At 42.2% G+C, this 26,774-nt stretch overlaps 1 protein-coding gene and 1 long non-coding RNA gene across 3 annotated transcripts in view; one reads left to right on the forward strand and one right to left on the reverse strand.

Annotated features, from left to right (window-relative positions):
- Window positions 1-26,774, forward strand: part of LOC127049568 (uncharacterized) — an 838,950-nt gene that overhangs the window by 803,321 nt on the left and 8,855 nt on the right. The window lies entirely within an intron of this gene.
- MTR (5-methyltetrahydrofolate-homocysteine methyltransferase) overlaps window positions 1-26,774 on the reverse strand; it is an 84,815-nt gene that overhangs the window by 48,916 nt on the left and 9,125 nt on the right. Inside the window, exons 4-16 of one of the 2 annotated variants that reach the window (XM_050950381.1) lie at window positions 23,052-23,121; window positions 22,014-22,106; window positions 21,800-21,906; window positions 21,203-21,262; window positions 20,310-20,404; window positions 11,954-12,054; window positions 10,735-10,796; window positions 9,233-9,300; window positions 7,709-7,788; window positions 5,718-5,830; window positions 3,687-3,827; window positions 2,663-2,848; window positions 1,607-1,786 (exon numbers count right to left, since the gene is read on the reverse strand). In XM_050950381.1, coding sequence (XP_050806338.1) covers window positions 1,607-1,786; window positions 2,663-2,848; window positions 3,687-3,827; window positions 5,718-5,830; window positions 7,709-7,788; window positions 9,233-9,300; window positions 10,735-10,796; window positions 11,954-12,054; window positions 20,310-20,404; window positions 21,203-21,262; window positions 21,800-21,906; window positions 22,014-22,106; window positions 23,052-23,121 — 1,356 coding nt within the window. The remainder of the gene's footprint in view (window positions 1-1,606; window positions 1,787-2,662; window positions 2,849-3,686; window positions 3,828-5,717; window positions 5,831-7,708; window positions 7,789-9,232; window positions 9,301-10,734; window positions 10,797-11,953; window positions 12,055-20,309; window positions 20,405-21,202; window positions 21,263-21,799; window positions 21,907-22,013; window positions 22,107-23,051; window positions 23,122-26,774) is intronic. The other variant, XM_050950382.1, reaches the window with a different exon arrangement.

A 26,774-nucleotide genomic window follows, 5' to 3' on the forward strand; every position in this document is an offset into this window, starting at 1 on the left:
GCTCATTGCAGAGAAATCTCTGTGGAAGGCTTCCACAGTTTACTGAAGGAGGGGGGAGGAAGATAGTGACAAGGGGGCAGGGAGATCTGTGAATAGATTGCTTTGTGGAAGTGCAGTGAGACACATCCATACTACTCCACAACAACCCCTACAAGCAATCAACACCTGACTGTAGTGAATGCAATGGAGATTTCTCCCCAAAGAACTCCTCTGTAGTTCCCTCCAATCAGAACTCTCTTACTAGAGGTTTGTTTATGGGATTAGCACTTGGGACAAAAAAGTTTATTACCATGCATCTTGGATACAGGTGAACTCATTAATTCCTTAAAACTGAGAAACTCATTGACTAAGGCCAGAAGGGACCATCATAATCATCTAGTCTGACTTCTTGCACATTGCAGGCCACAGAACCTCATCTACCTACTCCTGTAATAGACCCTAACCTCTGGCTGAGTTAATGAAGACCTCAAATCATAATTTAAAGACTTCAAATTACAGAGAATCCACCACTTCTTCTATTTTAAACCTGAAAGTCACCCATCCCCCAGAACACGCACACCTGTTGACTGCCAACACTTCCAAGGTTATCCCTGGTTTTGGAACTATTTTATGATTCTTAAATATCTGGGTCAGGTTTTGGGCAACTGTGGTTCTGAACAGCTCAGACTATGGAAGTGTAGAAAGAACACTGGACTCCCCTCAAATCATTGTCTTCCCAAAGGGAATCAATCATTGCTCTGCTACTCACACACCCAGCATCCAGCTGCCTTCTCCCAGCAGGCCTGTCTCCCCAGTTCACACACACACACTCAACTTGAATTGTGTTTTTTAGGGAACGTCTGACAGCCCTCTTCTGGGAAGGTGGACAACTAACCCACCTCCACTTCCCATAACAACCAGACCTGGAAGAGCTCCTCCATTCTCAGTGATTCCACTGCCAAAAGGGTCTTAAACACACAAAGCTAGAGACATGCTACAGGAATACACTAGGCTAGCTTGGAATCCCAAACCTCATCTGGCAACTGGAGAGCTTTTCTGGGTTCAACTGATCCAGGACAAGGTGCTGCCTGCCCATCTCCCAGAAAATATCTCATACACAATCTGTTTGCAAGGGCTGGCAGCAAATAGAACCCATCACATCGCCCCCTCAAATGTAAAGGTAGAATGGGTGACACAGCTTTATACAAGTGATGCCCTTTATTTCTGGTTGTCCCAACAGATGTATTGTGACTAAATACAAAGTAAAGGAAGTCTTATATTAGGTCAGGTTTTTGAGTGTTATAATCCAATCACAATAATTAAATGAGTCAGCTTTCACATGTCTTGAGTGGGGCCTTTTGGCCAGAGTGCTGACATTTTATGAATATTACTTCACTTCATTAATACCAATATATTTATGGTACCGTTTATGGACTAAGCTAAATTTAGAGGACTACATAACGTATAATGTTTCCTACTGGAAGAATAGCAGTGTTTAGAAACTATTGCAGTTCACAGGAGTAGTCCATTATTATTAATTTTGGAAGTAAATTATTGTGAAGCACTGGGATTTTTTAAGTAGATCTGCATGAAGTAAAACACCACAGCAACAGCCAAAAACACTCACTTTTATGGTTTTAGCTGCATTGATGAAGTTAATTGCATATAGGTTATGTTCTTCCATTCCAGTCCCTATGGTCAGAATATTGGGGTCAAAAATTATATCGTTTGGATTGAAGCCCACTTTCTTCACAAGGAGGTGGTAAGCTCTGGTGCACACTGCAATTTTAGTTTCCGTTTCTGTGGCCTGGAAAAATGAAAAAGAGGGTCTGAAAAGAAAGCATTTCTGCTGTGTAACACAAAAACAGGATGGAATCAAAAGTTCCAGCGCTAAGTTTGCAGGTCTCTCATGAATCAGTTACCAATTCGAATACCATGAACTTGGGAAAGATGAAATTTTGAGTTTCTAAGTCCAAGTTTAGGTGTGTTCAGAGCTGAGGGGTCTTGGTTCAGTCCATTAGAGAAAGGTAGGTTGGATCGAGAGAGAGAGAGAGACACAGACTACACAGTTCTGGTATGGGCCCCACTTCCAGCATTGCAGCAAAACCTAAGACAGCTCTGTGAAGAACAAAACTAATTCACAAATAGATCTGAGCTTAGTCTTCTCTCTGGTCAATATGCCAATCAATTTCTGAACTAGAAACCTGAAGTGGAAAAGTAGCATAGAATTTAACAGAAAATTTATATCCCTGCTATAAAATTCCTGCCTACTCCACTATGGCGATCATCATCTAGTACAGATGGCATAGCCTTGTGGCACACCAATACTGCTGCTACTAATGGTAGACCTTGGCCTCCTACAATGGGGCCTGGAGCTGCCCTATTAGTAGCTCAGGTCTGATTCTGTCACTCTTACTCTTATAGAGTGGTATAGTCAATTTCATCAACCTAGTGGTTTCAGATAGACTACCCACATGGATACAGGCTATCTAAACACAATCAGGCCAACAGCGTCAAAAATGTCTCTAGATCAGAGTAACAAAAAGTGTTGCTAAGATTGTACAGGTCTCTAATCATATTAGACCCTAACTACACAGCCACTTTACCTCCTTCTCCTATGGGAATAAGGAGCCTGTCATCTCAAAAAGTGAAATCTGTCACATAATAAGAAAGTGACACTCACTTGACCCACTTCATCAAAAGCCATGACCACCACAGCTGCTCCGTATAACTTAATCCTTCTTGCTTTTTCAAGGAAATCATCTTCACCTTCCTTCAGGCTGATGCTGTTCACAATGCATTTCCCTTGGCAACACTTCAAGCCAGCTTCAATCACAGAGAAATTTGAAGAATCGATGCATAACGGCACCTGAATCCAGCAGAAAGATAAAGAGGGAAAGTGCAAATTAGCAGCAAATTTTCCCTGACTACCATCCTCCACCTTAAACAAAAGGCTGGAAAAGCAAACACAACATTCGTCAGGTTTTCAAGCCTGCTTAAGGAAAGGAATAAAAAAACAGAAGAAATCTACAAACAAAATAGCACACAGAATACTTGCTTTCAGTACAAATCTCAATGCAAGTCTAAATACAGAGCTGCTATGGTGCCTCCATAACATGCATATTATACAGAGATCTCTCTCTCTTCCGTGCTCTCCTCCCCCAGCTTATCTTCCAGCATGCAAGTATTGGTTTTCAGAAAGTAAAATTGCTTGGCATCAACAGGTTTTAGTATCATGTGGGAGAACCTTCCTATGTCTACAGCCAACTCTGCACCCTTGTTGTGCAAACAGATGAGATTTATGTATCAGAACACTGCTAAGCACAGCACTCTACTACCACTTTAGATTGTGTACAGTGATTTTAAAAAAAACTTGATATTCTGCTCTGCCAACGAAAGGAAAAAAGCAGCATGCCTTTGAGTTGGCAATAAAAGACAATGCAGCTCAGAAGGAGTGTGCTTAAAAATCTGTGTTTCCGTGAAAGGCCATCTGCTGCACGCCACTTAGCACACATGACACTATTCTAAAGGGAACGAAAGAACCCAAATTCTGATGCCTTTTCCATCACAAACCTAGTGGAGGATAACTAAATACATATACTTTCTGTTTACTAAACATAACAATCCGTATCAACATTTTACCGAATTACGATTCACATATCAACAGAAATCTGATTGAACGTGCTGTGGGATGAATCAAGTACAACCTTAGCAATGTCAGGTTCCGAAGCAATGAAGTTACAAAATCTGGCCATAGCACTCGGCCCATCCAGCATTCCATCATCCATATTGATATCCAAAACCTGGGCTCCCATCTCAACTTGGGCCTTGGCTACACTCAGAGCTTCCTAAAGAAGGGATTTAAAATGAATAAGCAGAACAAATGAGTTAATCACGGTGAAGACATCATTTCACTTTCCCAAACAAAGCTCTCTGAATTCACCCTATGTTGTAGATTATCAAAATGAGAGCATCTCCTTTTCTGCTTAGAGAAGAATAATGGGTGACTTGATAACAATGTAAGTATTTAGATGGGGAACAAATACATAATAATGGGCTCTTCAATCTAGCAGAGAAAGGTCTAACAGATCCAATGGCTGGAAGCTGGAGCTAGACAAATTCAGACCAGAAACAAGGCGTACATTTTTAACTATTAGAACAATTTCGAGTCATGAGGGATTCTCCATCACTGACAATTTTTAAACCGAGATTGGCTGTTTTTCTAAAGGAGGTATTCTCTAGGAATTATTCTGGGGAAGATCTATGACCTGTGTTATACAGGTGGTCAGACTAAGTGATCAAAATGGTCCCTTCTGGCTTGGGAATCTATGAATATGCCAACCCAGAAATCATTAGTAATGCAAAGCTGATGTTATTCTGTCTGCAAAAATGTGGTGATTTTGACACAATGGCCTGGCAGTGCCTTCAATTTTAAACATAGTTAGCAATGTGTTTTATTGAAAAGATCAAAGCTTCACATGGTCACAATCAGTTCTGATTGCATATGATTACAGGAAAATAGCCTCCTGGGATGGACTACAGTAAGGACCTGTAAGTCACAAACTAAAATCTTCTTAGCCTCTCAGGGTATATCTACACAGCAAAGAAAAACCTGTGATTGGCCCATGCCAGCCAACTCGGGTTCACGGGGCTCAGGCTGTAGGGATTTTTCATTGCTGTGTAGTCTTCTGGGCTTGGGCTGGAGCCTGGGCACTAGAACACTGCAAGGTGGGAGGGTCCCAGAGCTCAGACTCCAGCCTGAACCCAGAAGTCTACACAGCAATGAAACAAGCCTGAGCAGGCCAGTCGCGGGTTTTTCTTTGCTGTGTAGACATACCATATATTCTTCATTACTGAAGGCTATTCCATGTTTATTAAGCTGCAAAACAATGAGTGTGTGTTAGGAGGGGAATATTAGAGTCCTTCTTACGTTATCTGAATGCTTATGTTTGTTTGCTTTGTTTTTGTCATTTGATTGATGGGGGGGGGGGGGCGGAAAACAAAACAAAATCAAAACACCTTTCTATTTCTCAAAGCCCCAGCGAACTGTGATTCAATTTTCCTCATCTCATGCCAGACTCAGCTGTTACATTTTAGGAGGTCTCACTCCAACAAAAGCTCTTATTTCTATGGTATGAAATAGTAGAACAACCTACTTTGGGGGCAAATCTTCAGGTGGTATAAAGTACCATACTGCCATTTGCCTCAATGGAGCTATGACATTTTACAACAGCTGAGGATCTGCCCCTCTGTCATTACATTTTGAACTGGCATTGTTCTAAGTTGTAGTGACCAACTTTTCTTGGGTATCTTTCCTATAAACCTCCCCATTCCCCTCCTCCCGCCAGCTTCAATCTCTAGCTCCAGATTGCTGAGGATACAGCATAAATCAAGAAATATTTATTTTCTATCTATCTTCTCCTTGACTGTATAGCTAGTATTATAGGAGAAACAGATTCTTCAATAACGCTAGCTAACAAAGCACTTGGCAAAACCCTAACTGTGGATTCATCAAGAGCTATTATGCTCAGCCAGGAACCTAAGTAAGGAAGAGCAATGAGAAAAAACAGGAAAACTAAAGAGGAGATTTTACCTTCCTATAGCTGGTGTGGGAGGAGGACTACATGTAGACTTAATAAGTAATTAGTAATGTAATGTAATGTAATGGAAAAATACTGTAACCGTATAATTGTTTAGAAAAAGTAGTGTTAGAAGTGTAAATTAAATGGGATGCTCACTTCATAGTTCCCTGCCATGATGAGCTTAGCAAACTTCTTTGATCCTGCCACATTGCAGCGTTCACCAATGTTAACGAAGTTGGTGTATGGGCCAATCCTGAAGGGCTCAAGACCTTAAAGGGACATTTTAGAAAACATTTGTAAAGATGCAGGGAAAAAATGGAGACATTGTAGAGAATAAACAATTTATTGCCAGTCCAAGAGATAAGGCCAGGTTTATCTGTGGGAATATGGATCCCTCAATTTATCAAGCTGAAATTGGAATGAATCATTTCGTCCGCTAAATTGTCATGGCAATGGACAAAATCTCTTTCAATAGCAAAATTCTTAACTGCAGGCTCTAGCAGCTGTATCTCCTTTACAATGTAGACAAAGGGTCAGAAAATACTGCTGTAGGTGGGGCACCACGAGTATGCCGATGGGAGACAACCTCTAGAAGAAAGCAACTCTACACAGCCACACCCTCATACATGTATCTCTAGCATCCTTATCTTGTAGTTCTTCTGGGCACATCCCTTCCCATCAACACCAATGAGGTTTTGCATGTGGAATGGCTGCAAGGTTGGGCCTCTAAACTTTGTAGTTGCACTATACACGATATAAAATAAACCAGTCCTAGCTGTAATTTTCAAACTTTAGGCACTTGAATAACTGGCTTGAGGTTCAGAGGCAGTGATCAAATGCAGCTTCCATGGAAGCAAGTCAATGGAACCAGATGATGCTCGACACCTCTGAAATCCAAGCTTGAAAACACTGTCCCAAGTTATGAGAACCACAAGTTAAAATAATGATAAATGGTATAAAATATTAATTCCTCAATAAGATTAATAATGCTGAGGATAGGGCTTACTTCCAAACATGCAAACACCTTCATGTGACTTGATACTGTGACATTAAATCCTTCTGCTATCACTTTGGAAATGTGCCCAACGAGGATGACGAGTAACTTACTTCTTGACTCCCAAAGGGCAATGGCTAATTTGTCCAATTAAAAATTTCCCAATTCATTAAAAAAAAATATTCAGAAGCTTTTGGCCCCAAATACTGTATACTGGCCTTACAGATGGATTTAAGAAACATATCAAACAAGATTCCCATTACACAGGAAACATAAGGTGATATGGCCCTTTAAGAGTCAGGCTTGACATCACAACTCCCATTCTGTGACTAATTAGCTACATCCCCAGCCATGGGTCTGAACCCAGAGATCAGGCAATACCCTGCAGATCTTTGATAAAAGGACAACAACAAGCAGCTCAGTTGAGAGTAAGACCTACTGGGAGCAGGTAGGCTCCTGCTGCAGACCCTAGATCGAGACCTGATTTGTTTAATGTATGCTGAATTGGTTTGATAAATCAAACCCAACCCTGAAAAGACAGGACTTAAATATTGCTACTGTTGCAAATGTTTTATGATACCCTGGCTAGGATTTTGGCAAGCTCATGTGTACAGAGCCAAACTGTAGTCAAAAAACACATTCCAGATTCAGATTTACCATGGGTTAATTCCATCCTCACTAGTCAAACAGTGTTATAAACCTGAACCAGCAGTAACAGGGCATTTATGTCCCTAGGATCAGGAGACCTGGCTTCTATTCCTGGCTCTGCCACTCACCTGTCACATGACCTGCAGCACATCAGCTCACCTCTCTGGGCCTAAATTTCTCCATTTGCCCTAGGGGATAAGCTTACTTATCCTTTTGTGCAAAGTGCTTTGAGATCCACTGGTAAAAAATACATAGGCTATTATTAAACAAGACTGAGACCAGCGTAGATCAGGTCTAAGAGACATTTCTGATAGTTTCACTAATTCTTTAGCTGTAACTCGAGATGGGCCCAAGCTGTGAACTTTGGATCTGCATGCACAACTTTCAGAAGCTACTGTATCTGGCTATGGAGTTGGGATCTTGGCCACCCCTTCTGGTCTCTAGAGAGCAGTAACTCAGTACATGTCATAAGAGGAGAGTATCAAGCTGTTATTCTCTCGCTTACCTGACAGCAGCATATACCCTTCTGAAACGAAGGAGGGGGGAATACGAGGTTTACATGTTTTTACTGCTTCAGCAATCTCCCTGAATAACAGAAGGAGGAAAGAAAAAGCTCCAGAGTTAAGAATACAAATTTTTAATTAAAATCTAAATCCTCTGTGTAATATGCAAATGAAATGTACTAGACAGAGATACCCCTCTCCCCTGTAATTCAGCCCTGCTAAACAAGAACAACAACATGTTTCATTTTGGGCAGCCAAAGGCAAAAATAAATGCTTTTCAGAAATATGTTATATCCAAATTGTAGTAAGTGTATGGAGCTAAAGACGTCTATCAGATACAAAATGGGAGATCACCACCCCCACCAGATGACACATTTACTTATGTCACATAGGACATGGAAGTCAAGGAATCTGCTCCGTAAAGTTTTCTGCTTCAGCCCCTGGGGCCCCGGGACTAGAGCTGGCAGCCAGCAGGGCCCCTGCAGGGTTCTAGCGACGGACAACATCCTCCTCAGGGGGCCCTCCTCAGGGTTCCAGCTACAGCCTAGCCGGGGGGGTGACCCCACAGCTCCCAGCCATCATAGTGGCAGGAGAAACCATGGAGCTGCAGCAGCAAAAGCCGCAGACAGGTCACGGCTTCCGTGAATTTTTGTTTATTGCCCATGACCTGTCCGTGACTTTTACTACAAATAACCATGACAAAATCTTAGCCTTACTTATGAGTGCACAGAGAGATTCTCCACACTACTGCTCAGCCCCAGAGGTTCCCATTAAAATCCTGATTTCTCGAACATGGATTGTTGTATAGCAGCAACAAGGGTCAGATTTCACTAACTCTCTGAGCTGGGATGCTTCTCCTAATGGCCCTGAGGCGACCCAGAATGAACACAACTATTATGACAGCATGTCCATCTTCCCTCTCTTGGCTTGGCAATCAACTGAGGGCAATGTGCCATGCCTCCTGCACTCATACAGGACATCAGAGCAATAATGGCTCAGAAGGGATAGCTTTTCCCCATCCCCGTGGGAGAAGGGGTCTGCCTCTTGTGAACGCTGAAGGAATAAAGGGAGGAAGGAAGTCTTCCAATTTACTATTTCTAGTGGGGCTGTACCGAAACATCTCTCCCGACCAGATGGGGCTGTCATTTTAACCTTCCCAGATCCTTGCCATGGCTTTGCCTCATTTTTCCTTTTCCCTTCAAAGCAGCTTTGTAGTATTATCACACAAAAGCTAGAGGAGCAGCACAGCAGAAGAGGGGAAAGGAGAAGACAGGGTTTTATTCTGGAACAGTTTTGGTCAAGATGGGGACCAGGTGTATTGCACTTGTTTTTACCCTACAGTCCCCGCAACAACAGGCCGCTAATGCAGGAGCACAGCACTTTCCGTCCCACCTTGATCTCAAGTGCATTGTCTTATTCTTTTTGTGAAGAGGTCCTAATACAAATCATGGAACTCCAGTTTGGACGAACAGGGATATCTTCCTTTCCTGTGCGTTTGAATAGACTAACATTACCTGTGAAGTTACCTGATATGGGCTGGAGTGGTACCACAGCAACCTCCAACTATGTTGACCAAACCATCCAAAGCAAAGCTCTGTGTGCAGGGAAAAGACTATTTAGTTTCAAGTTGATAACTGCAACCAATAACAGGCAATTCACAAAAACGAAGGTAAGAAAATCTATATTCACCAAATATCAAGCAAGCTAAAGCTCCCCGAAGAAAAACAAAATGAAGCAATGTTACTGAATTTAACCTAACTCAAAGAAGCCCATTGAATTTTACCCCTCTGGTTTCAATACTATTACTTCCCTGTAACATTTATTATTCCTTCCACTCTATTCACTCCCAGATGCTAGTCTGGCAACCCTCTTGTCTCTGGCCTAAAAGCTGTAGACCAAATTTGCAAATGTGAGTGTCTAAAGCTAAGTGTTGATTTACATGTCTACATTTGAAAATAAACACACAAGGCCAAAGTTCTACACTGCTTCAGATATTGCCCTCCTGCTCACACCCTAAAGCCCAGATCCCTCTGCTAGTCTCAGGTGGACAGCAAAGGTCAAATAGCACTTTGCAGAGTGAGCAATGGAAAAACCTGTGTCATGGACCACTCTTCCTCTCCTAAAAGTGGTTATAAATGTTATGACTGTGCAAGATAGTGCCAAGCGCATAAAGGCTGCTCAGTTTCCTGCACGGTACTTAACTTCCTATTTTACGAATTGTTTTGAAGCACTTGTATATTACAAGATAATTCACAAAACGTAATTCAGTTTAATTTTGATTACTTGACAGTTAACAGGCAGTAGCTAGCTTTCTCCTCAACCAGCGGGAAAATCCTCTCAGAAACCAAATTTCCAATTGTTGTAATTTGTGTTGTCTGCCAACTCAGGCCAGGGTTTCTCAACCTGGGAGTCAGGATCAGTTGTCAGGGGGTTGTAACCACCCTGCTCTTCCTTTATTCCTCTATAAGAGGGTCTTTGCTAGATGGGAGGGGATCCCAGGATGGAAAAGGCTGGAAACCATCAACTTAGGCTAGAGTTACTTAAGTGAGCTTCTTTCTCACTGCAGGTTTCCTGCACAGGAACTCAAAAAAACCACTCAGATTTATTCATAGTTAGCTTGCCCTCTTATGTGATGAATTCTTTGCAAAAAGAGAGTAAGCAAGAGTGAAAAAGACTGCAAGTGCTTGTGATCTGTAGCACCTAAACAATGGATCTCACAAGCTAAGCAACCGTCCTGCAACTTAATGGGCGGAAAAAAAGCCAGAATGACTTTGGGTTTCAAAATTCATTAAATAGAAGTTTCTCTTGATCTGAGTCACCAAGTGCCACCATTCAATACACTGGTTATAAACTGCTGGGGAAAAGTGATGTTTGTAACATACAAAACAGACCCCAGCTAAATACCCAAGTGATATTTGCTTGAGAACCAGTTAAAGTGCTACAGTAAGATTGCATAAAGTAAATGCAGAGACAGCCATGTTACTATTACTGTTACAGGTAAAACCCATTCATGAGAAATATTCCCTACCTTTATATGCTTGGCAGTCACTTCAGGGGTTTCATCATAACCTCCAAAGGCATTGGGGAGACCTTGAGAAATATTTTCAGAATATTACAATGTGTTTAAACCCCACAAAGAGGAGACATTTAAAGCAGCTGCACATGTAGAACTGAAATGTCTCATTGCACTTCTGATCATCATTCAGTGTGTTGTTATTAGTTGCTCCTGAAAGTGTTTGGGATTCCTCATGACAACTAATTTTTTTTAAATGTTAAATTCTAAACGTGTTTCTAACTTATAGTAGTAATGACATTTATTTCCTGAAGAGTTGGAAAGAAGAATGTAGTAAGGTAGGAGAAAAAAGTGTTGGGATTTGTTTTTAAAGGAATTATTTCTTTTAACCTAACAGTTATGCTGCTATAGCTACTGAGTGCTGTTAAAGTTCTGTCATTTCCTTTCAACTGAGTAGCTGCTACACTTCTACAAAAAAATAAATAAAAAAAATGATTAGTCTTTTCTTAATTACAAAGTTGCAAGTAGTAGTCTGGCCTGGTCTTAAACTATTTGCTTTTCAGAGCAATTATTTTCTTTTTCAAGCTTCAAATCTTGTCTCTAAGGAGAAAATAAAATTTTGGATATTAAAAGAATATAGAAAAGAGCTTGGGATCAAACTGCTAGAATATCAGATACATGAGCTGCTAGAAAATAAAACCAGTTTACATACTTGCTCCCAAAGGAGTTTTGGGTAGCGGAGCTTTATTTTCCGGTGCACCCCTACTTCTCTCTCTTTCACAGAAAATGTTTCCTCAAAGCTGTGTTGGGGCAATAAAAGTGCCTGATCCTTCACACTGTATTCACGTAAGTGGCCCCTATTAAAACAAGTAGCTTGAATGACTTCATTGGGTCTACTCAGAAGAGTAAAAGTTGCAAGACTGAGCCCCAAAAAGATTTAAATTATCCACCATGCACCTGAAACTGCTCTGACTGAAGTTGATAGGTATAGCTGCTCAGTCAACCTTCTAGATCCACCTTTTTATGAGAATGATCAAATAATTCACACTATACAAGCTTCTAGGCCAAAAATAGCTTCTTTGGGTGCTGAAATATAAACAAAAAAATGGACTGAAGATGATGAGCTACTATATTGTGTACACTGATTGACCTGTAAATTATCTACCTGGTGTATTACTTCTAGTGGTATGGAAAGGCTGGACTAATTTCCTTTGTGTACACACATAAAACATACCTGCATTGGGATAACAGATGATGTAGGCCGTCGTACACTTTCCAATTGTTTCAATGAAAGGCCTCATTTCCACTGCCCCTAATGCACAGTTTAAGCCAATACTGAAAAAATAAAAATTTCATTTATTCCTGGTTTAAAGCAAAAACAAAAACAACAAAGAAATACTGGTAACAATGGTACTCTCCCACTAGTAACAGAGTATGTCTGGTGAAGAAAGGAAGCGGATTTTATTTATCTCTATGTTAAGACAGTGTACAAAGTATCAAATGTGTTTCTGATACCTATGTTAAGGCTCCAAAACTGTTGTGTGTGTGTAATTTCTTTATACAGGAAATAGATACAGTGCTCCTGACAGCTAATTTCTTAGTTATTATCTGCTGAAAAACTAGTTTACAGGTACCTAAGTAGCCCTTGAAATCAGTTTAACTTGCCCTCCACTACCAAAATCTGAAATGGCTCTCCTACTTCCTTCCTGCCTGGTTCTCATCTCCAGAGCGCGGCTCTCTGCCACATGCCTGCTGCAGCTGCACATGCTCTGGCCCAGGCTGATCACACTAAGGTTTACAAATTGGTTGGGGCTCATGAGCTGCATAGAATCAACATTCATCCCTATTCCTGCCCACTGCCTCCTCCAGCTGCTGCTAAGGCCAGAGGACAGAACCCAAAGGTTTTGGCTGATGCCTCCTACAGTACCTGTGCTCAATTAACCTTCTCTAGCACTGAGGTCCCCTGCTCCAGATTGACCACAGTGTGAGTTGTTATATTATGGCTCTGAGTCTCCAAATCTTCCAAATAGTCTACTTTACCGTGTGCAAATGGCTAAATTTAAAATATATCACAGAATCATAGAACTGGAAGGGAACCTCAAAAGATCATCTAGTCCAGTCACCTGCACTCATGGCAGGACAAGTATTATCTAGACCATTCCTGACAGATGTTTGTTTAACCTGCTCTTAAAAATTTCCAATGACGGAGATTCCACAATCTCCCTAGGCAATTTATTCCAGTGCTTAACTACCCTGACAGTTAGGGAGTTTTTCCTAATGTCCAACCCAAACCTCCCTTGCTGCAATTTAAGCCCATTGCTTCTTGACCGATCCTCAGAGGTTAAGAACAACAATTTTTCACCCTCTCCTTGCAATAACCTTTTATGTACTTGAGAACTGTTATGTCCCCTCTCAGTCTTCTCTTTTCTAGACTAAACAAATGCAATTTTTTTCAATCTTCCCTCATAGGTCATGTTTTCTAGACGTTCAATCATTTTTGCTGCTCTTCTCTGGACTTTCTCCAATTTGTCCACATCTTTCCTGAAATGTGGTACCCAGAACTGGACACAGTACTCCAGTTGAGGCCTAAATAGCATGGAATAGAGCAGGATAATTAATTCTCGTGTCTTACTTACAACACTCTGGCTAATACATCCCAGAATGATGTTCACTTTTTTTGCAACAGCATCACGGTGTTGACTCATATTTAGCTTATGGTCCACTATGACCCCCAGATCCCTTTCCCCAATACTCCTTCCTAGGCAGTCATTTCCCATTTTATGTGTATGCAACTGATTGTTCCTCCTACTTTGCATTTGTCCTTAATGAATTTCACCCTATTTATTTCAGACAGTGCACTCTCAGATTTAAAGTCATTAGCTATTGGAATTACTTAAATAATTTCCCACCAGAAGTTTGCAGTTGTTTATTGTTATTATTAGTTTATTTATTGGTTTAGGTTTTTTCCTGTTGATTTTTTGTGAATAAATGTTGCACTAGTGAGCTGACAAATATGAAGTTTAAAACTAGTCTGTATATATTTTTATACTTCGAGGATAACAGATAAAACACACATGTTTAAGTGCATATTGTTAAAAAAATAACAATGTGTGCCCACAAGATGCATTGTGCAGCCCCTCCCTTCAGTCTAGCCCATGTCAGCTCCCCCACTGGGAAGAGGCTGGAGCAACCCCTGCAGAACTCACAATATATTACTTTCCTCATGCCATCTAGCAACCTGCTCCAATTAAGTACTGCCCACTTTCCTCACAGAAGTATGTAAAAGCTTCATTATGTTTGCAACATCCCATGGGAACATCTTAATTTTGCTCTTATATAATACTGTTACTACCAAAAAACCTGCTATTTCTCTACCATTCTGAGGTACCAGCCTGTTGCAACACAGGGAATGGTGAAGCAAGGTTTGAAATACAAGTGCAGCTGGAAAGTGACCATATATCTTGGCAACATTTATACCTACTGCTTTCTACACTGTAGGTGTGAAAGTACAAGCAGATCCAAAATGCTCAGATTAAATGAGAAAGAGGCATTGCCTTCTACTACAGGAAAAATGGAGACAACAGAAAGATCAAAGAACTGCCTCAATCTGCCCAGTTAAGATACATTTTTCTTTGCTAAAACACTTAAAATTTGGAAGAAACTGAGTGCATCAGTTAAGGCTGTCCAGTGACAGCATTAAGCTTGTGCAATTGAATTTACTTGCCGGATACATCTTATGTCTCACTGATTTAGACGTAAGAACATAAGAATGGCCATACTGGGTCAGACCAAAGATCCGTCCAATCCAGTATCCTGTCTTCCGACAGTGGCCAATGCCAGGTGCCCCAGAAGGAATGAACAGAACAGGCAAACAAGTGATCCATCCTCTGTCACCATTCCCAGCTTCTGGTCAACAGAAGCTAGGGACACCATCTCTGCCCATCCTGGCTAATAGCCATTGATGTACCTATCCTCCATGAATTTATCTAGTTCTTTTTTTAACTCTTTTAGAGTCTTGGCCTTCACAACATCCTCTGGCAAAGACTTCCACAGGTTGACTGTGCAATGTGTGAAGAAATATTTTCTTTTGTTAGGTTTAAACCTGCTGCCTATCAATTTCATTTGGTGACTCCTAGTTTCTTGTGTTATGAGAAGTGGTAAGTAACACTTCCATATTCACTTTCTCCACATCAGTCATGATTTTATATACCTCTATCATATCCCCCCTTAGTCATCTCTTTTCCAAGCTGAAAAGTCCCAATCTTTTTAATCTCTCCTTATACGGAAGCTGTTCCATACCTCTAATTATTTTCGTTGCCCTTTACTGAACCTTTTCCAATTCCACTATATCTTTTTTGAGATGGAGGGACCACATCTGCATGCAGTACTCAAGATGTGGGCACAGCATGGATGTATATAGATTCAATATGATATTTTCTGTCATAATATCTATCCCTTTCTTAATGATTCCCAAAATTCTGTTTGCTTTTTTGACAGCACTGCACATTGAGTGGGTGTTTTCAGAGAACTATCCACAATGACTCCGAGATCTATCTCAAGTGGTAACAGCTAATTTAGATCCCATCATTTTGTATGTATAGTTGGGATGATGTTTTCCATCATTACTTTGCATTTAACAACATTGATTTTCATCTGCCATTTTGTTGTCCAGTCACCGAATTTTGTGAGATCCCTTTGTAGCTTTTCGCAATCTGCTTTGGACTTAATTAACTTGACTAGTTTTGTATCATCTGCAAATTTTGCCACCTCACTGTTTAAGCCTTTTTCCAGATCATCTATGAATAGGCTGAGTAGTACTGGTCCCAGTACAGACTCCTGGGGGACATCGCTATCTACCTCTCTCCATTCTGAAAACTGACCATTTATTCCTACCCTTTGTTTCCTATCTTTTAACCAGTTACCAATCCATGAGAGAACCTTCCCTCTGATCCCATGACAGCTTGCTTTGCTTAAGAGCCTTTGGTGAGGAACCTTGTCAAAGGCTTTCTGAAAATCTAAGTACAGACACCCCCCAGGTTACGCAAACCCGACTTACGCAAATCCGCACTTATGGAAAAAATTCTGTAAGCTAGAAATGTTTGTGTTGGGTGGGGCACGTAATTGTTGGGTATACATTTCCGACTTACGCAAAATTCGAGTTATGCAAGGCATTACGGAACTGAATGATGCGTAAATCGGGGAGCATCTGTACACTATATCCACTGGATCACCCTTGTCCACATGCTTGTTGACCTCCCCTCAAAGAATTCTAGTAGATTGGTGAGGCATGATTTCCCTTTACAAAAACCATGTTGACTCTTCCTCAATAAGTTATGCTCATCTATGTGTCTGACAATTCTGTTCTTTACAATAGTTTCATCCAGTTTGCTCGGTATTGAAGTCAGGCTTCCTTGCCTGTAATTGCCAGGAATCACCTCTGAAGCCTTTTAAAATAATTGTCACATTAGCTATCCTCCAGTCATTTGGTACAGAAGCTGATTTAAATGATAGGTTACAAACCACAGTTAGTAGTTCTGCAATATCACACTTCAGTTCCTTCAGAACTCTGGAATACCATCTGGCCCTGTCGACATATTACTGTTTAATTTATCTGTTTGTTCTAAAACATCCTCTAATGACACATCAATCTGGGATAGTTCCTCAGATTTATCACCTAAAAAGAATGGCTCAGGTTTGGGAATCTCCCTCACATCCTCAGCCGTGAAGACAGATGCAAAGAATTCATTTAGTTTCCCCGCAATGGCATTGTCATCCTTGAGTGCTCCTTGAGACAACATTACAGCAGAGATCTTTCACATGCATAAGCTTCTTGAACAATTTCATCAACACATTAGGCACAAACACATTTTCTTTCAACATCAGATAGGCAAGTGCCACCCTTAGGGCCCTCTCCTGAATCCAAATAAAGCTAACATTCCTACACTGATGTCAAAGGGAATTTTGCATGCTCCAGACATATAGAATTAGACCTTTAACATACTTTGTCCCCTGATCTCCCATTCACACCAAGCCATGCTTCTAATGGACTACAAGTCCCTCCCTGTCATGGAAAAAGAGTGCTAAACTGACTGGCTCTTACATTGCTTCTGAGGGATAAAGGTAAAAGGCATATCAGCAGTAACTCCTAGTGCCTCAGGAGGGACACAAGCTACCCCAAAGGGATGGGAAGGAGACAGAGCCGTGGTTTTGTCCCAGCACCCCAACAGCCAGCTGAAGTAGTCCGCCACAGAGAGCGCTGTAGGGATGGTACAGTGTGCACACTCCCACGGAACCTCCCAGAGTTCAGGGGCATCTCAGTTCTGGACTGGGGTGAGTAGGAAAAATGTCAAATCAACTACTGTATGTTTCTTACGTGTACCTGGGTGGCAATTACGCAGGTAACTGAGAATCAGAGCAAACGAATTTGCATGATGACTATGCAATTACTAAGCAGTAACTATACAGGCAGTATACAAATCTCTGAGCTCCAGCTGGCTTCTAACAGCCAGAGAGTGGGGATCTGCATACTGTACAATTATTTTTCCATACTTGAACAATATGCAACTCCCCTTACTCTAACAGGTTGTGGTGTAAGAGCTGAGTGCGTAACTTTATAGTATTTCTGAACTCTGTTTGGCTTGGAGCATTCTATTTAAATATACCATAGGTTTTAAGGGAATCATTTTACAAACGCCCCGCACTGATTTTTGTGTTTAAGCATGTACAGGTTATACACAGATAAGTCACTTATATGGACCCCCAGACACACATCATGCACTGTGGCACAGGGAATGTGTCATTACAAAGATGGGAAGACCATTTATTATCATGATATAAGGAAGGGTTCAACAGTCAGGATTGCTGAAGCGAAGTAAAGATAAGGATAGTTAATGAGCCCATCCATGCCAAATGTAGATAAATGCAATTGACTCTACACTCTTATGTCATTTTTGATTTATACACTGGCAGCTCACTTTTTTTTCCCCACCAAGTTGTCTCTTCATCATAGCCAGCTGCATTTCCCTCTGCCTTATCTCAGCTCCATCTGTCTCTCAACACAGGCTCATCTGTCATTCTGTTTTTGCCTCACCTCAATGGCAAGATATTTTAAAGGCAACTAGTGTAATCAATGAATGAAAATATTTTGACACTCCCACTGGATATACCACGTATCGGGTATCAAAACCATTTCTCCAGACCTTCTGAGGGATTTACTCTCACAGCAGGAGCTGACATGAGGCTGGCACCATGTAATTCTTTTATTTTGAAAGTACGCCTATCAGATACCTGGAGCATGCTTACTCAATTTAAAGGCAAAACATTGTACTTCCTGACAAATATCATCCTCAAATCAGCTCAGCTCACTCCCCCACCTCAGGCAAAAGTCTGAGAAATTAAATGACCCTTTCACCATGCCTCAAAGCCAACAACCTTAGGCCAGAAGTTGGTGAAATTATTGTGGTTAGTATAATAAGCAGCAGTTACAGTGCACCATTATTGTGGCCATCCCTTCTCTTCCCCAGTTTGTTTGTTGTAGCCACCTGTTGTCTCTTATCATAGGCTATGGTTGTAAAGCTCTTTGGGGTAGGAACTCTCTGCGTGCAAAGCAGTTGGCTCATGAGAGCCTTGCTTCCCTGAATGTGACCACAATACATATACACAACAACAGTGCTCTGTCAGACCAAGGGAGGAAGCTAACCCCACATCTGAGAGCTGTTCACAGAGAATGCCCTGCCACCTATCAGCTATGCTGATAGCACACAGAGCGAGAGTGTGTGTAAGATCCTTAACCAGGACCCAAACCAAAACATTGATTTACACTTCAAATTCATTACTCCAAATCGCACTCAGGAACAAACTGAAAGCATGTGCAGACGTCCAAGAATGGGTATAATGTGCTCCCTACAGGGAGCACAACTAGACACAGACAGCTAGACTCATTTACACCACTTTAGTAGCGGAAAGTGGGGTTAAATACAACTCACTCTCATTTTAACGCTTTGTTTGCCATGACAGAGTAAAGTGGCATTAGCATAAATCGGAATCAGGCCCAGAGCATTGTATTAAATGTTTAATACAGTCTTAGTTTCTGCTCCAGTGCTCCTTCTATCCTCCCTAGAGACACTAGAGTCATAAGCACTTGTCTGAGGCTGAGATCTACGCCAAGCATAGATCTCTAGGCTGTGACAGTGAGCGAATCAAGTAGCACCCTGTTCCAAGCAACTCCATATGTTACTTCTGCAGCACAGTCTGGTCTGGGAAAGTGGATCCTCAAGGGGGGCGGAGGGGGGGAGGTGGAACATGTCAGAAAAGTTGGGTTCATTGTATGTTAGTGCAGTCTCACATTTCTGCATCAGGGGATGACAGACTACTGTTCTTAACTGGGATTGTGTTGTAAAAACAAAGAATGGTTTGTCACAACATATACTGAGTACATGTCTAATAGCAAATGAAAATATTTCAAATTGAAGGAAAATTTTGCTAACTAGAGGCAAATAAAGATTTATACAAAAAAGTATGTAACTAGAGAAACAGAAAAGGATATAGAAAAGCACAAGGATGGGTGGGGGGAGAGGGGAAAGCATGGTTACATGCAGGGCTCTGTCTTACACAGCTGCCAAATTTTACAGAACATAAGCTTTCATTTTAAAAAAAGTCTAGCATTTACATTTGCATGGAAAAGAATATATTTTTATTAAATAATTACCTAGAAGTGTCAAGTATTTTTCAGAACAAATACACCTTTTTGAGAAAATTTTTGTGAATGTTTGGAATTTTGTAAAAAAAATCAGGGAAGGATGCTGCAATGACATCTCATGACTTAGCCCTATGATCTGATACTGGAATCTCTTTTCTTGTTTCCCTGTTCTTTTTTGTAACTATTATTTGTTTCCTCCACCTAATCTATTTAAGCCCAGTCTACCCCAGACATTAACTGTTTGCAAAGTAAATTTGAAAGCCTAGGCTTCAAATCCAAGCACAGCTTCTGAAATTTGTTTTAAAACAGTTTGGCCTTGTCTATATTAGACAAACTCCATTTTCCAATATGGTTCACAGTCCAGTGTGGATCAAGCCTCAGTTCACACATCATATGGGGCAAGTAAGGTAGAGAAGTGACTCTCTTCAGAGAGAGAATGGAAAAGCAGCTCCATCGCTTTATAAGAGAAAGTAGTTATTTCACCTCCTGCCTGCTTTTGAAGACTGATATCATGGGACTCACATAGGACCTGGCTACACTGGTTCAGAACCACACCACCAGCACTTGAATATTACTGTGCTCAGGGCCAGTTGTTAATTGTAGGGTTCTAGCACCATTTACCTTACCAGCGTGAACAGGAACTTTATTAAGCTGCATAACAGTAATAAGGACTCATAAAAGAGGGGTATGCTACACCATGGTTCTCAGGAAAAATAATTTCTGGTCACACCTGACAGGGAAACCACATTACAATATGCTAGAGACATGCATGGTTAAATATGGTTGCAGACAGCATGGTTAAGAATCTACTGTTGACAGTAAGTTTTACAAAAAAACTTACCACTACCTTCTGGTCTTAGAATAATGGTCTCAAGAAAGCACATTCTCTTACCAAAGTGGCTCACTGTGAGATACACTAATGACAAATGCCTCTCCTGTCTGGCCAGAGAGAGTGCGTCCACTCTTATCTACAATGGTTCCAGAAACCTAAAATAACAAGGGGACGGGGAGGGGAGGGGGCGAGGATGGGAGAGAAGAACATGTTATTAATACTACCCTCTCAAAAGCCAAAACAAGATGAAGAGTGTTGGGTTGCCTTTCATCACTTTGAACAGAAAATTTTTTTTTGATTTCCTGCTTTGGTTCAACCGCTCCAAATGTTCTAGCAAGTAGAAAGAAACTTCTGACCAAAGAGCTTCAGAGGGTCACTGTGCTAACCTTTATTTTCATTAAATAAATATCCCTTGGGATGTACAATTTGTTGGCTGATGTTAACAGCTAAGGAGCCTAACTATGATCAAAGCCCTCCTCCTTCCGTCACCATCAATAACTTCCACATGTGTTATTATTTAAGCCCAATCCTGCACTGTGCAATGCATAAGCAGATCCTTGGGCTCACATGGAATCTCTCTTAAGTCACAACCGCGGAATTAGGGACCTTAGATTGTAAGCTTTCTGGAGAAGGTACCTGACTTTCTTTTAAAAAACTCATCTGTGAAGGGCCATGAGAAAGTATGAAGCTTTACAAATAATAATGCTTTAACCTCAACTTCTCTTATAAGATACAGAGAGTAATGTTTCCCACTGTCCTAAAGATCTCAAGACAAAAAAGAGGCAATTCTAGAAAACATACTGACTTTCTGCATGTTATACTGTGTGTGTTTTGTTTTTTAAAAATGCACCCATGCCATCACCAGCTGAGTTGCCACCTCAGTCTTGTTAGGGAACCACACGTACAAACATTAGATCATTTTAGTTAAAGTCAGTAAAATGTTTTGTGCTTACAAATATTGGTCTGGGATCATACTCTTCCTCAAACAGTTTCTTGAGAGCAAAGAGAGCTGCCTGTTTAATAATAAAGGTTACAACAAGTTAATGAAGCTTGAATAGCCTTTTACACAGAACTTACCATACAATATTGCTAGAGATTCTGGAAGAACGTACTACATTCAAGGGCATTCCTTCACCCCCAGAAACCTCTAGGTTTTCAAACATATTATGGTGGTATTAGCAGCTAGGCAGCCCGAGGCTCTTTTAGATCCAAAAATCACATCAATGCACTTGCTAAGATTTGTACACTCTTATTCATCATTCACATCTACAGTATGTAGTATAACCAAGCTTTTAAAGTCTGTGTTACATACGTCTACTATATACATCCAGAGTGCGAATGTAATGTGTTTTATACAGTTGCACATATTTTAAAATGCATAACCCCTACATATGAATCATTTAGTCCACAATAGTTTCCACAGAATTTCAACATAAGATGGGTCAGTAATATATAGGGAAAATTTCTGCCTTAGTCCCCACACAAGAATTTTTTATTCAGGCATTTAATAAAAGGTTCAAACCACTTCCAAGTTTTCCCAAAAGTCTCACCTTGGCATTGGCTGTATCAAATATGGTTTCCACTAACAAGATATCAACCCCTCCATCTAAGAGTCCTCTGGCTTGTTCTTGGTATGCTTCAACCAGCTCATCAAAAGCTGTAAATAAGAATTAGTTTAAGTGGTTTGTCTCATATCTTTAGCGAGAGACATCTTCCTGTAACGTATCATGAAAGGTAGAATAGAATTAAATTACAAATACTTACTGATGTTCCTATAGTCTGATCTTTCCACTGAGGGAGACACAGAGAGCGTCTTGTTTGTAGGACCCATAGCACCAGCTACAAATCGCCTACTCTCTAGACAAGGGAAGAAATGTCACGCATCAACTCTAGCCACCAACAGTCATAATATTGTAACAATCTCTTAAGACATCATGGCAACAATGTAGATTTAACTCAGAGCCTCCTGTTCCAAAAGCACAAGTCCCTACCACTTGGGGTAGAGGAGAATCTAAATTAGCTTTGGATAGTTGAGTAGTTTTGATTCTATCCCATAAGGGTCAGTGCTATTTACAAACAATGCCACTGCAAGCCATCAATTCAGTCCAAGCTTTCTTTTAAGTACTCGGTTGCCTGCTCATTTTTCAATGCACAGCACAGGGCCATAAAGAGAAATTCCAGCGCAATATAACAGATATTCTAATCACTACATTTAGTTATGAAGAACAGAGAACCACTAAAAAAAAAAAAAAAGGGATGTTCCTTAATTCTTATATTTAAGAACTAAATCAGGGAGGTATTGTCTGGATAATCTAATGACAAGTTTATAAACAGAAAATGCAACTTGGTGTTAGAACGAGAGAGAAAACTTGAAAACTTCTAAATTACATTATCCCAAGTGTTCTTGTTAGACAGGCAGGTCTCTATTAAACAGAGATGTAGATAAGAAGTCATTTTCAGGAACGACTGCCCATTTAGGGCTGATGCTGTGAGCTACTGAGCACTTCCTGGCAGATGCTGGGTGAAATCAGACAGGCGGATTTCAGTGGGAGTTGGAGACTCCCAAGAATCACTCAGCACCTTGTGAAAGAACCAGAGTAACATTTTGCATATCTAAACAGCTCATAAGTCACTCATGCATTAGGCTTCTCTTGGAAGACAACTTGCAGCATCACTGCTCCCAGATGCAACCAACTGCACCAACCCAAGTCACAATATTTCAAAGCTTGTAATGAGACAATAGAACATATAGAAGGGAATGTTAGAACACAAAGAGGAAAAAAACAAACCAAAAACATTCACCTGTCTGAGCAGTCACATCATCAGCTGCTTTTCTGGCCACCTGTGCTGAGACTTTGTTTAACTGATAAACCTGGAACAATGACAGCCAAATTACTGTGTGCTAACAGACAAGGCTTATTCTGTACATTAAAGGTAGGTCTATACTACCCGCAGGATCGGCAGGCAGCGATCAATCCAGCAAGGGTCGATTTATCGCATCTAGTCTAGACTTGATAAATCAACCCCCCAGCACTCTCCCTTCAACTCCTGTACTCCACTTCCACCAGAAGCGCAGGCAGAGTCGACAGGGGAGCAGAAGCAGTCAACTCACCGTAATGAAAACTCTGCGGTGAGTATGTCTAGGTACGTTGACTTCAGCTACGTTTTTCACGTAGCTGAACTTGCGTAATTTAGATCGCGCCCCCCCGCCCCTCGTGTAGACCACGCCTATGTCTCTTCTATGAGGAAAACTAGCAAAGAAACTTACAAGAGACACCCTCTTCTATAGCAGCATGCAGTGCATTCTAAGTGCTCTATAGGCAAGACAAACACATGAAAGCATTGCAGCAAAACTTAAAAAAAACACTCTGGGGTACCCCCAGCATGAAGAATTGTTTTGTTCCATGAAGCTCAGAAACTAAACTGTAGTGACGGGATCACATGATGCAGGGGTCGGCAACCTTTCAGAAGCAGTGTGCCGAGCCTTCATTTATTCACTCTCATTTAAGATTTCGCGTGCCAGTAATACATTTTAATGTTTTTTAGAAGGTCTCTCTCTATAAGTCTATATATTATATAACTAAACTAGTGTTGTATTGTAAAATAAACAGGGTTTTCAAAATGTTTAAGAAGCTTCATTTAAAATGAAATTAAAATGTTGATCTTACGCTGCCGGCCCGCTCAGCCTGCTGCTGTTCTGGGGTTTTGTTCACCTAGGCCGGCAGCGGGCTGAGCGGGGCCTGCGGCCGGGACCCTGGCTGGCAAGGGTCCGTCAGCCAGAACCCCAGACCAGCAGCGGGCTGTGTGGGGCTGGTGGCCAGGACCCAGAGGGCTGGGGGGAGAGGGCTGGAGTTAGGGCTGGGTAAGTGAGGGGGTATAGGTGTCAGGGCAGAGGAGGCGCTGGGTATGGGTGGCGGTGCCAGAGTCAGGGCTAGGGTTGCAGGTCGGGGGGGGGATGAAGGAGTCAAGAAGGGGGCTGGGTATGTATGAGGAAGGTACAGGGCTCAGGGCAGGGGTCTGGGGGGGGTGCAGAGCTCAGGGCAGAGGGCGTGGTGTGTATGTGTGCGGGGGTCAGGGCTCAGAGGAGAGTGCTGGTTGACTGCCCCTCTAATAACTCTCAACCCCACTGCTTCTTGTCCCCTGACTACCCCCTCCTGGGATCCCAACCCCTATCTAAGCCTCCGTGTTCCTTGTCCCCAGACTGGACTCTACCTCCTACCTGTCCCGACTGCCCCGACCCTTATCCACACCCCTGTCTCCAGCCAGACCCCAGGGACTCTCGTGCCTATCCAACCAATCCCTGCCCCCTGATAGGACCCCCAGAATTCCTGACCCATCCAACCCCCCCAACTCCCTGCCTGCCCCAAGCCCTTTCCACACCCCTGTCTCCTGACAGGACCCCCAGAACTCCCAACTCATACAACCCCCCACTCCTTGTCCCTTGACCACCCCCTTCAGAGACCCCCCCCCACTCTATCTTCCCCCCCTAGGACCCTCCTTGCTCCCGGTCCCCTGACTGACCTGACCCCTATTCACCTCCTGCCCCCTCACAAACCCCGGGACTCCCATGTCCCATCCAACCCACCCCCACCTCTAACCCACCCTGCTCCCTGTCCCCTAACTGCCCCCACCCCTTATCCAACCCCCCCCAGCCCATGGCCCCTTACCATGAGGCTCCACACAGAGCTAAATACGCTGTTCCACGGGAGCACACAGCCCCGCCCCTCTGGTTGAGCAGGGAGCATGTCTGCCTCCAAACGCTGCCCTCGGGAGCGCGCGGCCCCGACCCCCAGAGCGCTGCACACGGCGACAGGGCTCCAGGGGAGGGGAGAAGGTGGGGGAGGGGCTGGCAGCTTGCTGTGCTCGGCCCCGTGCTCCGGCCCAGGAGCGCGGACCCCACGGCTTGCCGTGCTGGGAGAGTGGGGCCATTTGCCCCCCTGTGCGCACGGCTATGCTTCTGCTCCCTGCCCCCGCGGGGGAAGTGGAGGGCAGAGGAGAGCGCGCTGGGCTGGGCAGGATTTTTAGTGGCTTGCTGGAGTCCTGGCAGGCTCCAGCGTGCCATTAAAAATTGGCTAGCGTTCCGTCTTTGGAACGCATGCCATAGGTTGCCGACCCCTGATATGATGGATACCATTCTACTACGTCTGTGCCTAAAACTGCTATTATAAAATTAAACAATGGCAAAGAGACTAATGGCCAGTTCTGTATGTTACTGAGCACCCTCAACTCCCGCTAAAGTTAGTGGTGTCATAACCTTAGTCCCAGATTTGGACCTTAGCGTCCAAAATATGGGGGTTAGCATGAAAACCTCCAAGCTTAGTTACCAGCTTGGACCTGGTACCTGCTGCCACCACCCAAAAAATTAGAGTGTTTTGGGGCACTCTGGTCCCCCTGAAAAACCTTCCCTGGGGACCCCAAGACCCAAATCCCTTGAGTCTCATAACAAAGGGAAATAATCCTTTTTCCCTTCCCCCCTCCAGGTGCTCCTGGAGAGATACACAGACACAAGCTCTGTGAATCCAAACAGAGTGACTCCCCCTCTCCGTTCCCAGTCCTGGAAACCAAAAGCACTTTCCTATTCCCCCAGAGGGAATGCAAAATCAGGCTGGCAAATCCAACACACAGATCTCCCCTGATTTCTTCCTCCCACCAATTCCCTGGTGAGTACAGACCCAATTTCCCTGAAGTAAAGAAAAACTCCAACAGGTCTTAAAAGAAAGCTTTATATAAAAAAGAAAGAAAAATACATACAAATGGTCTCTCTGTATTAAGGTGATAAAATACAGGGTCAATTGCTTAAAAGAATATTGAATAAACAGCCTTATTCAAAAAGAATACAAATCAAAGCACTCCAGCACTTATATTCATGCAAATACCAAAGAAAAAAAAACCATATAACTTACTATCTGATCTCTTTGTCCATACACTTAGAAACAGAAGATTAGAAAACAGAAACTACTTCTCCAAAGCTCAGAGAAAGCAGGCAGACAGAAAGCAAAGACTCAGACACAAACTTCCCTCCACCCAGAGTTGAAAAAATCCGGTTTCCTGATTGGTCCTCTGGTCAGGTGCTTCAGGTGAAAGAGACATTAACCCTTAGCTATCTGTTTATGACAAGTGGGAGCTGTCACCTTGAAGGAAGGGGCCTTATGAAGGTAAATTTAGCTTATTGGGAACATCAGTTCTGATTTAGATGGCATGTTTCCAGGTATTGTCGGGCCATCTGCTGAGATGAATTTTAAAATGATGTGACCCACATCGACAGGCAACACAAACCTGAGCTTGAAGTTCTAAGCACTGCAGCAAAACTCTGTTGCAAGCAGGACAGACCTCTGTGCCGAAGAATTCAACATATATACAAAGTTAAGGGACAAAACATTTCCATTTTGGCACCACCTTGTGAAACTGGAAGCACTGATGCAAAATGTTCTTATTCACAGAATGAGACTCTTCTGAGAATACTCAAACGATGAAGCCCAATACAAATTATTACTGACTGTGCCTTCATCGACAACTATCCTATGA

The sequence above is a fragment of the Gopherus flavomarginatus genome, chromosome 4 (assembly GCF_025201925.1).
Source record: "Gopherus flavomarginatus isolate rGopFla2 chromosome 4, rGopFla2.mat.asm, whole genome shotgun sequence".
Classification (NCBI taxonomy): Eukaryota; Metazoa; Chordata; order Testudines; family Testudinidae; genus Gopherus; species Gopherus flavomarginatus.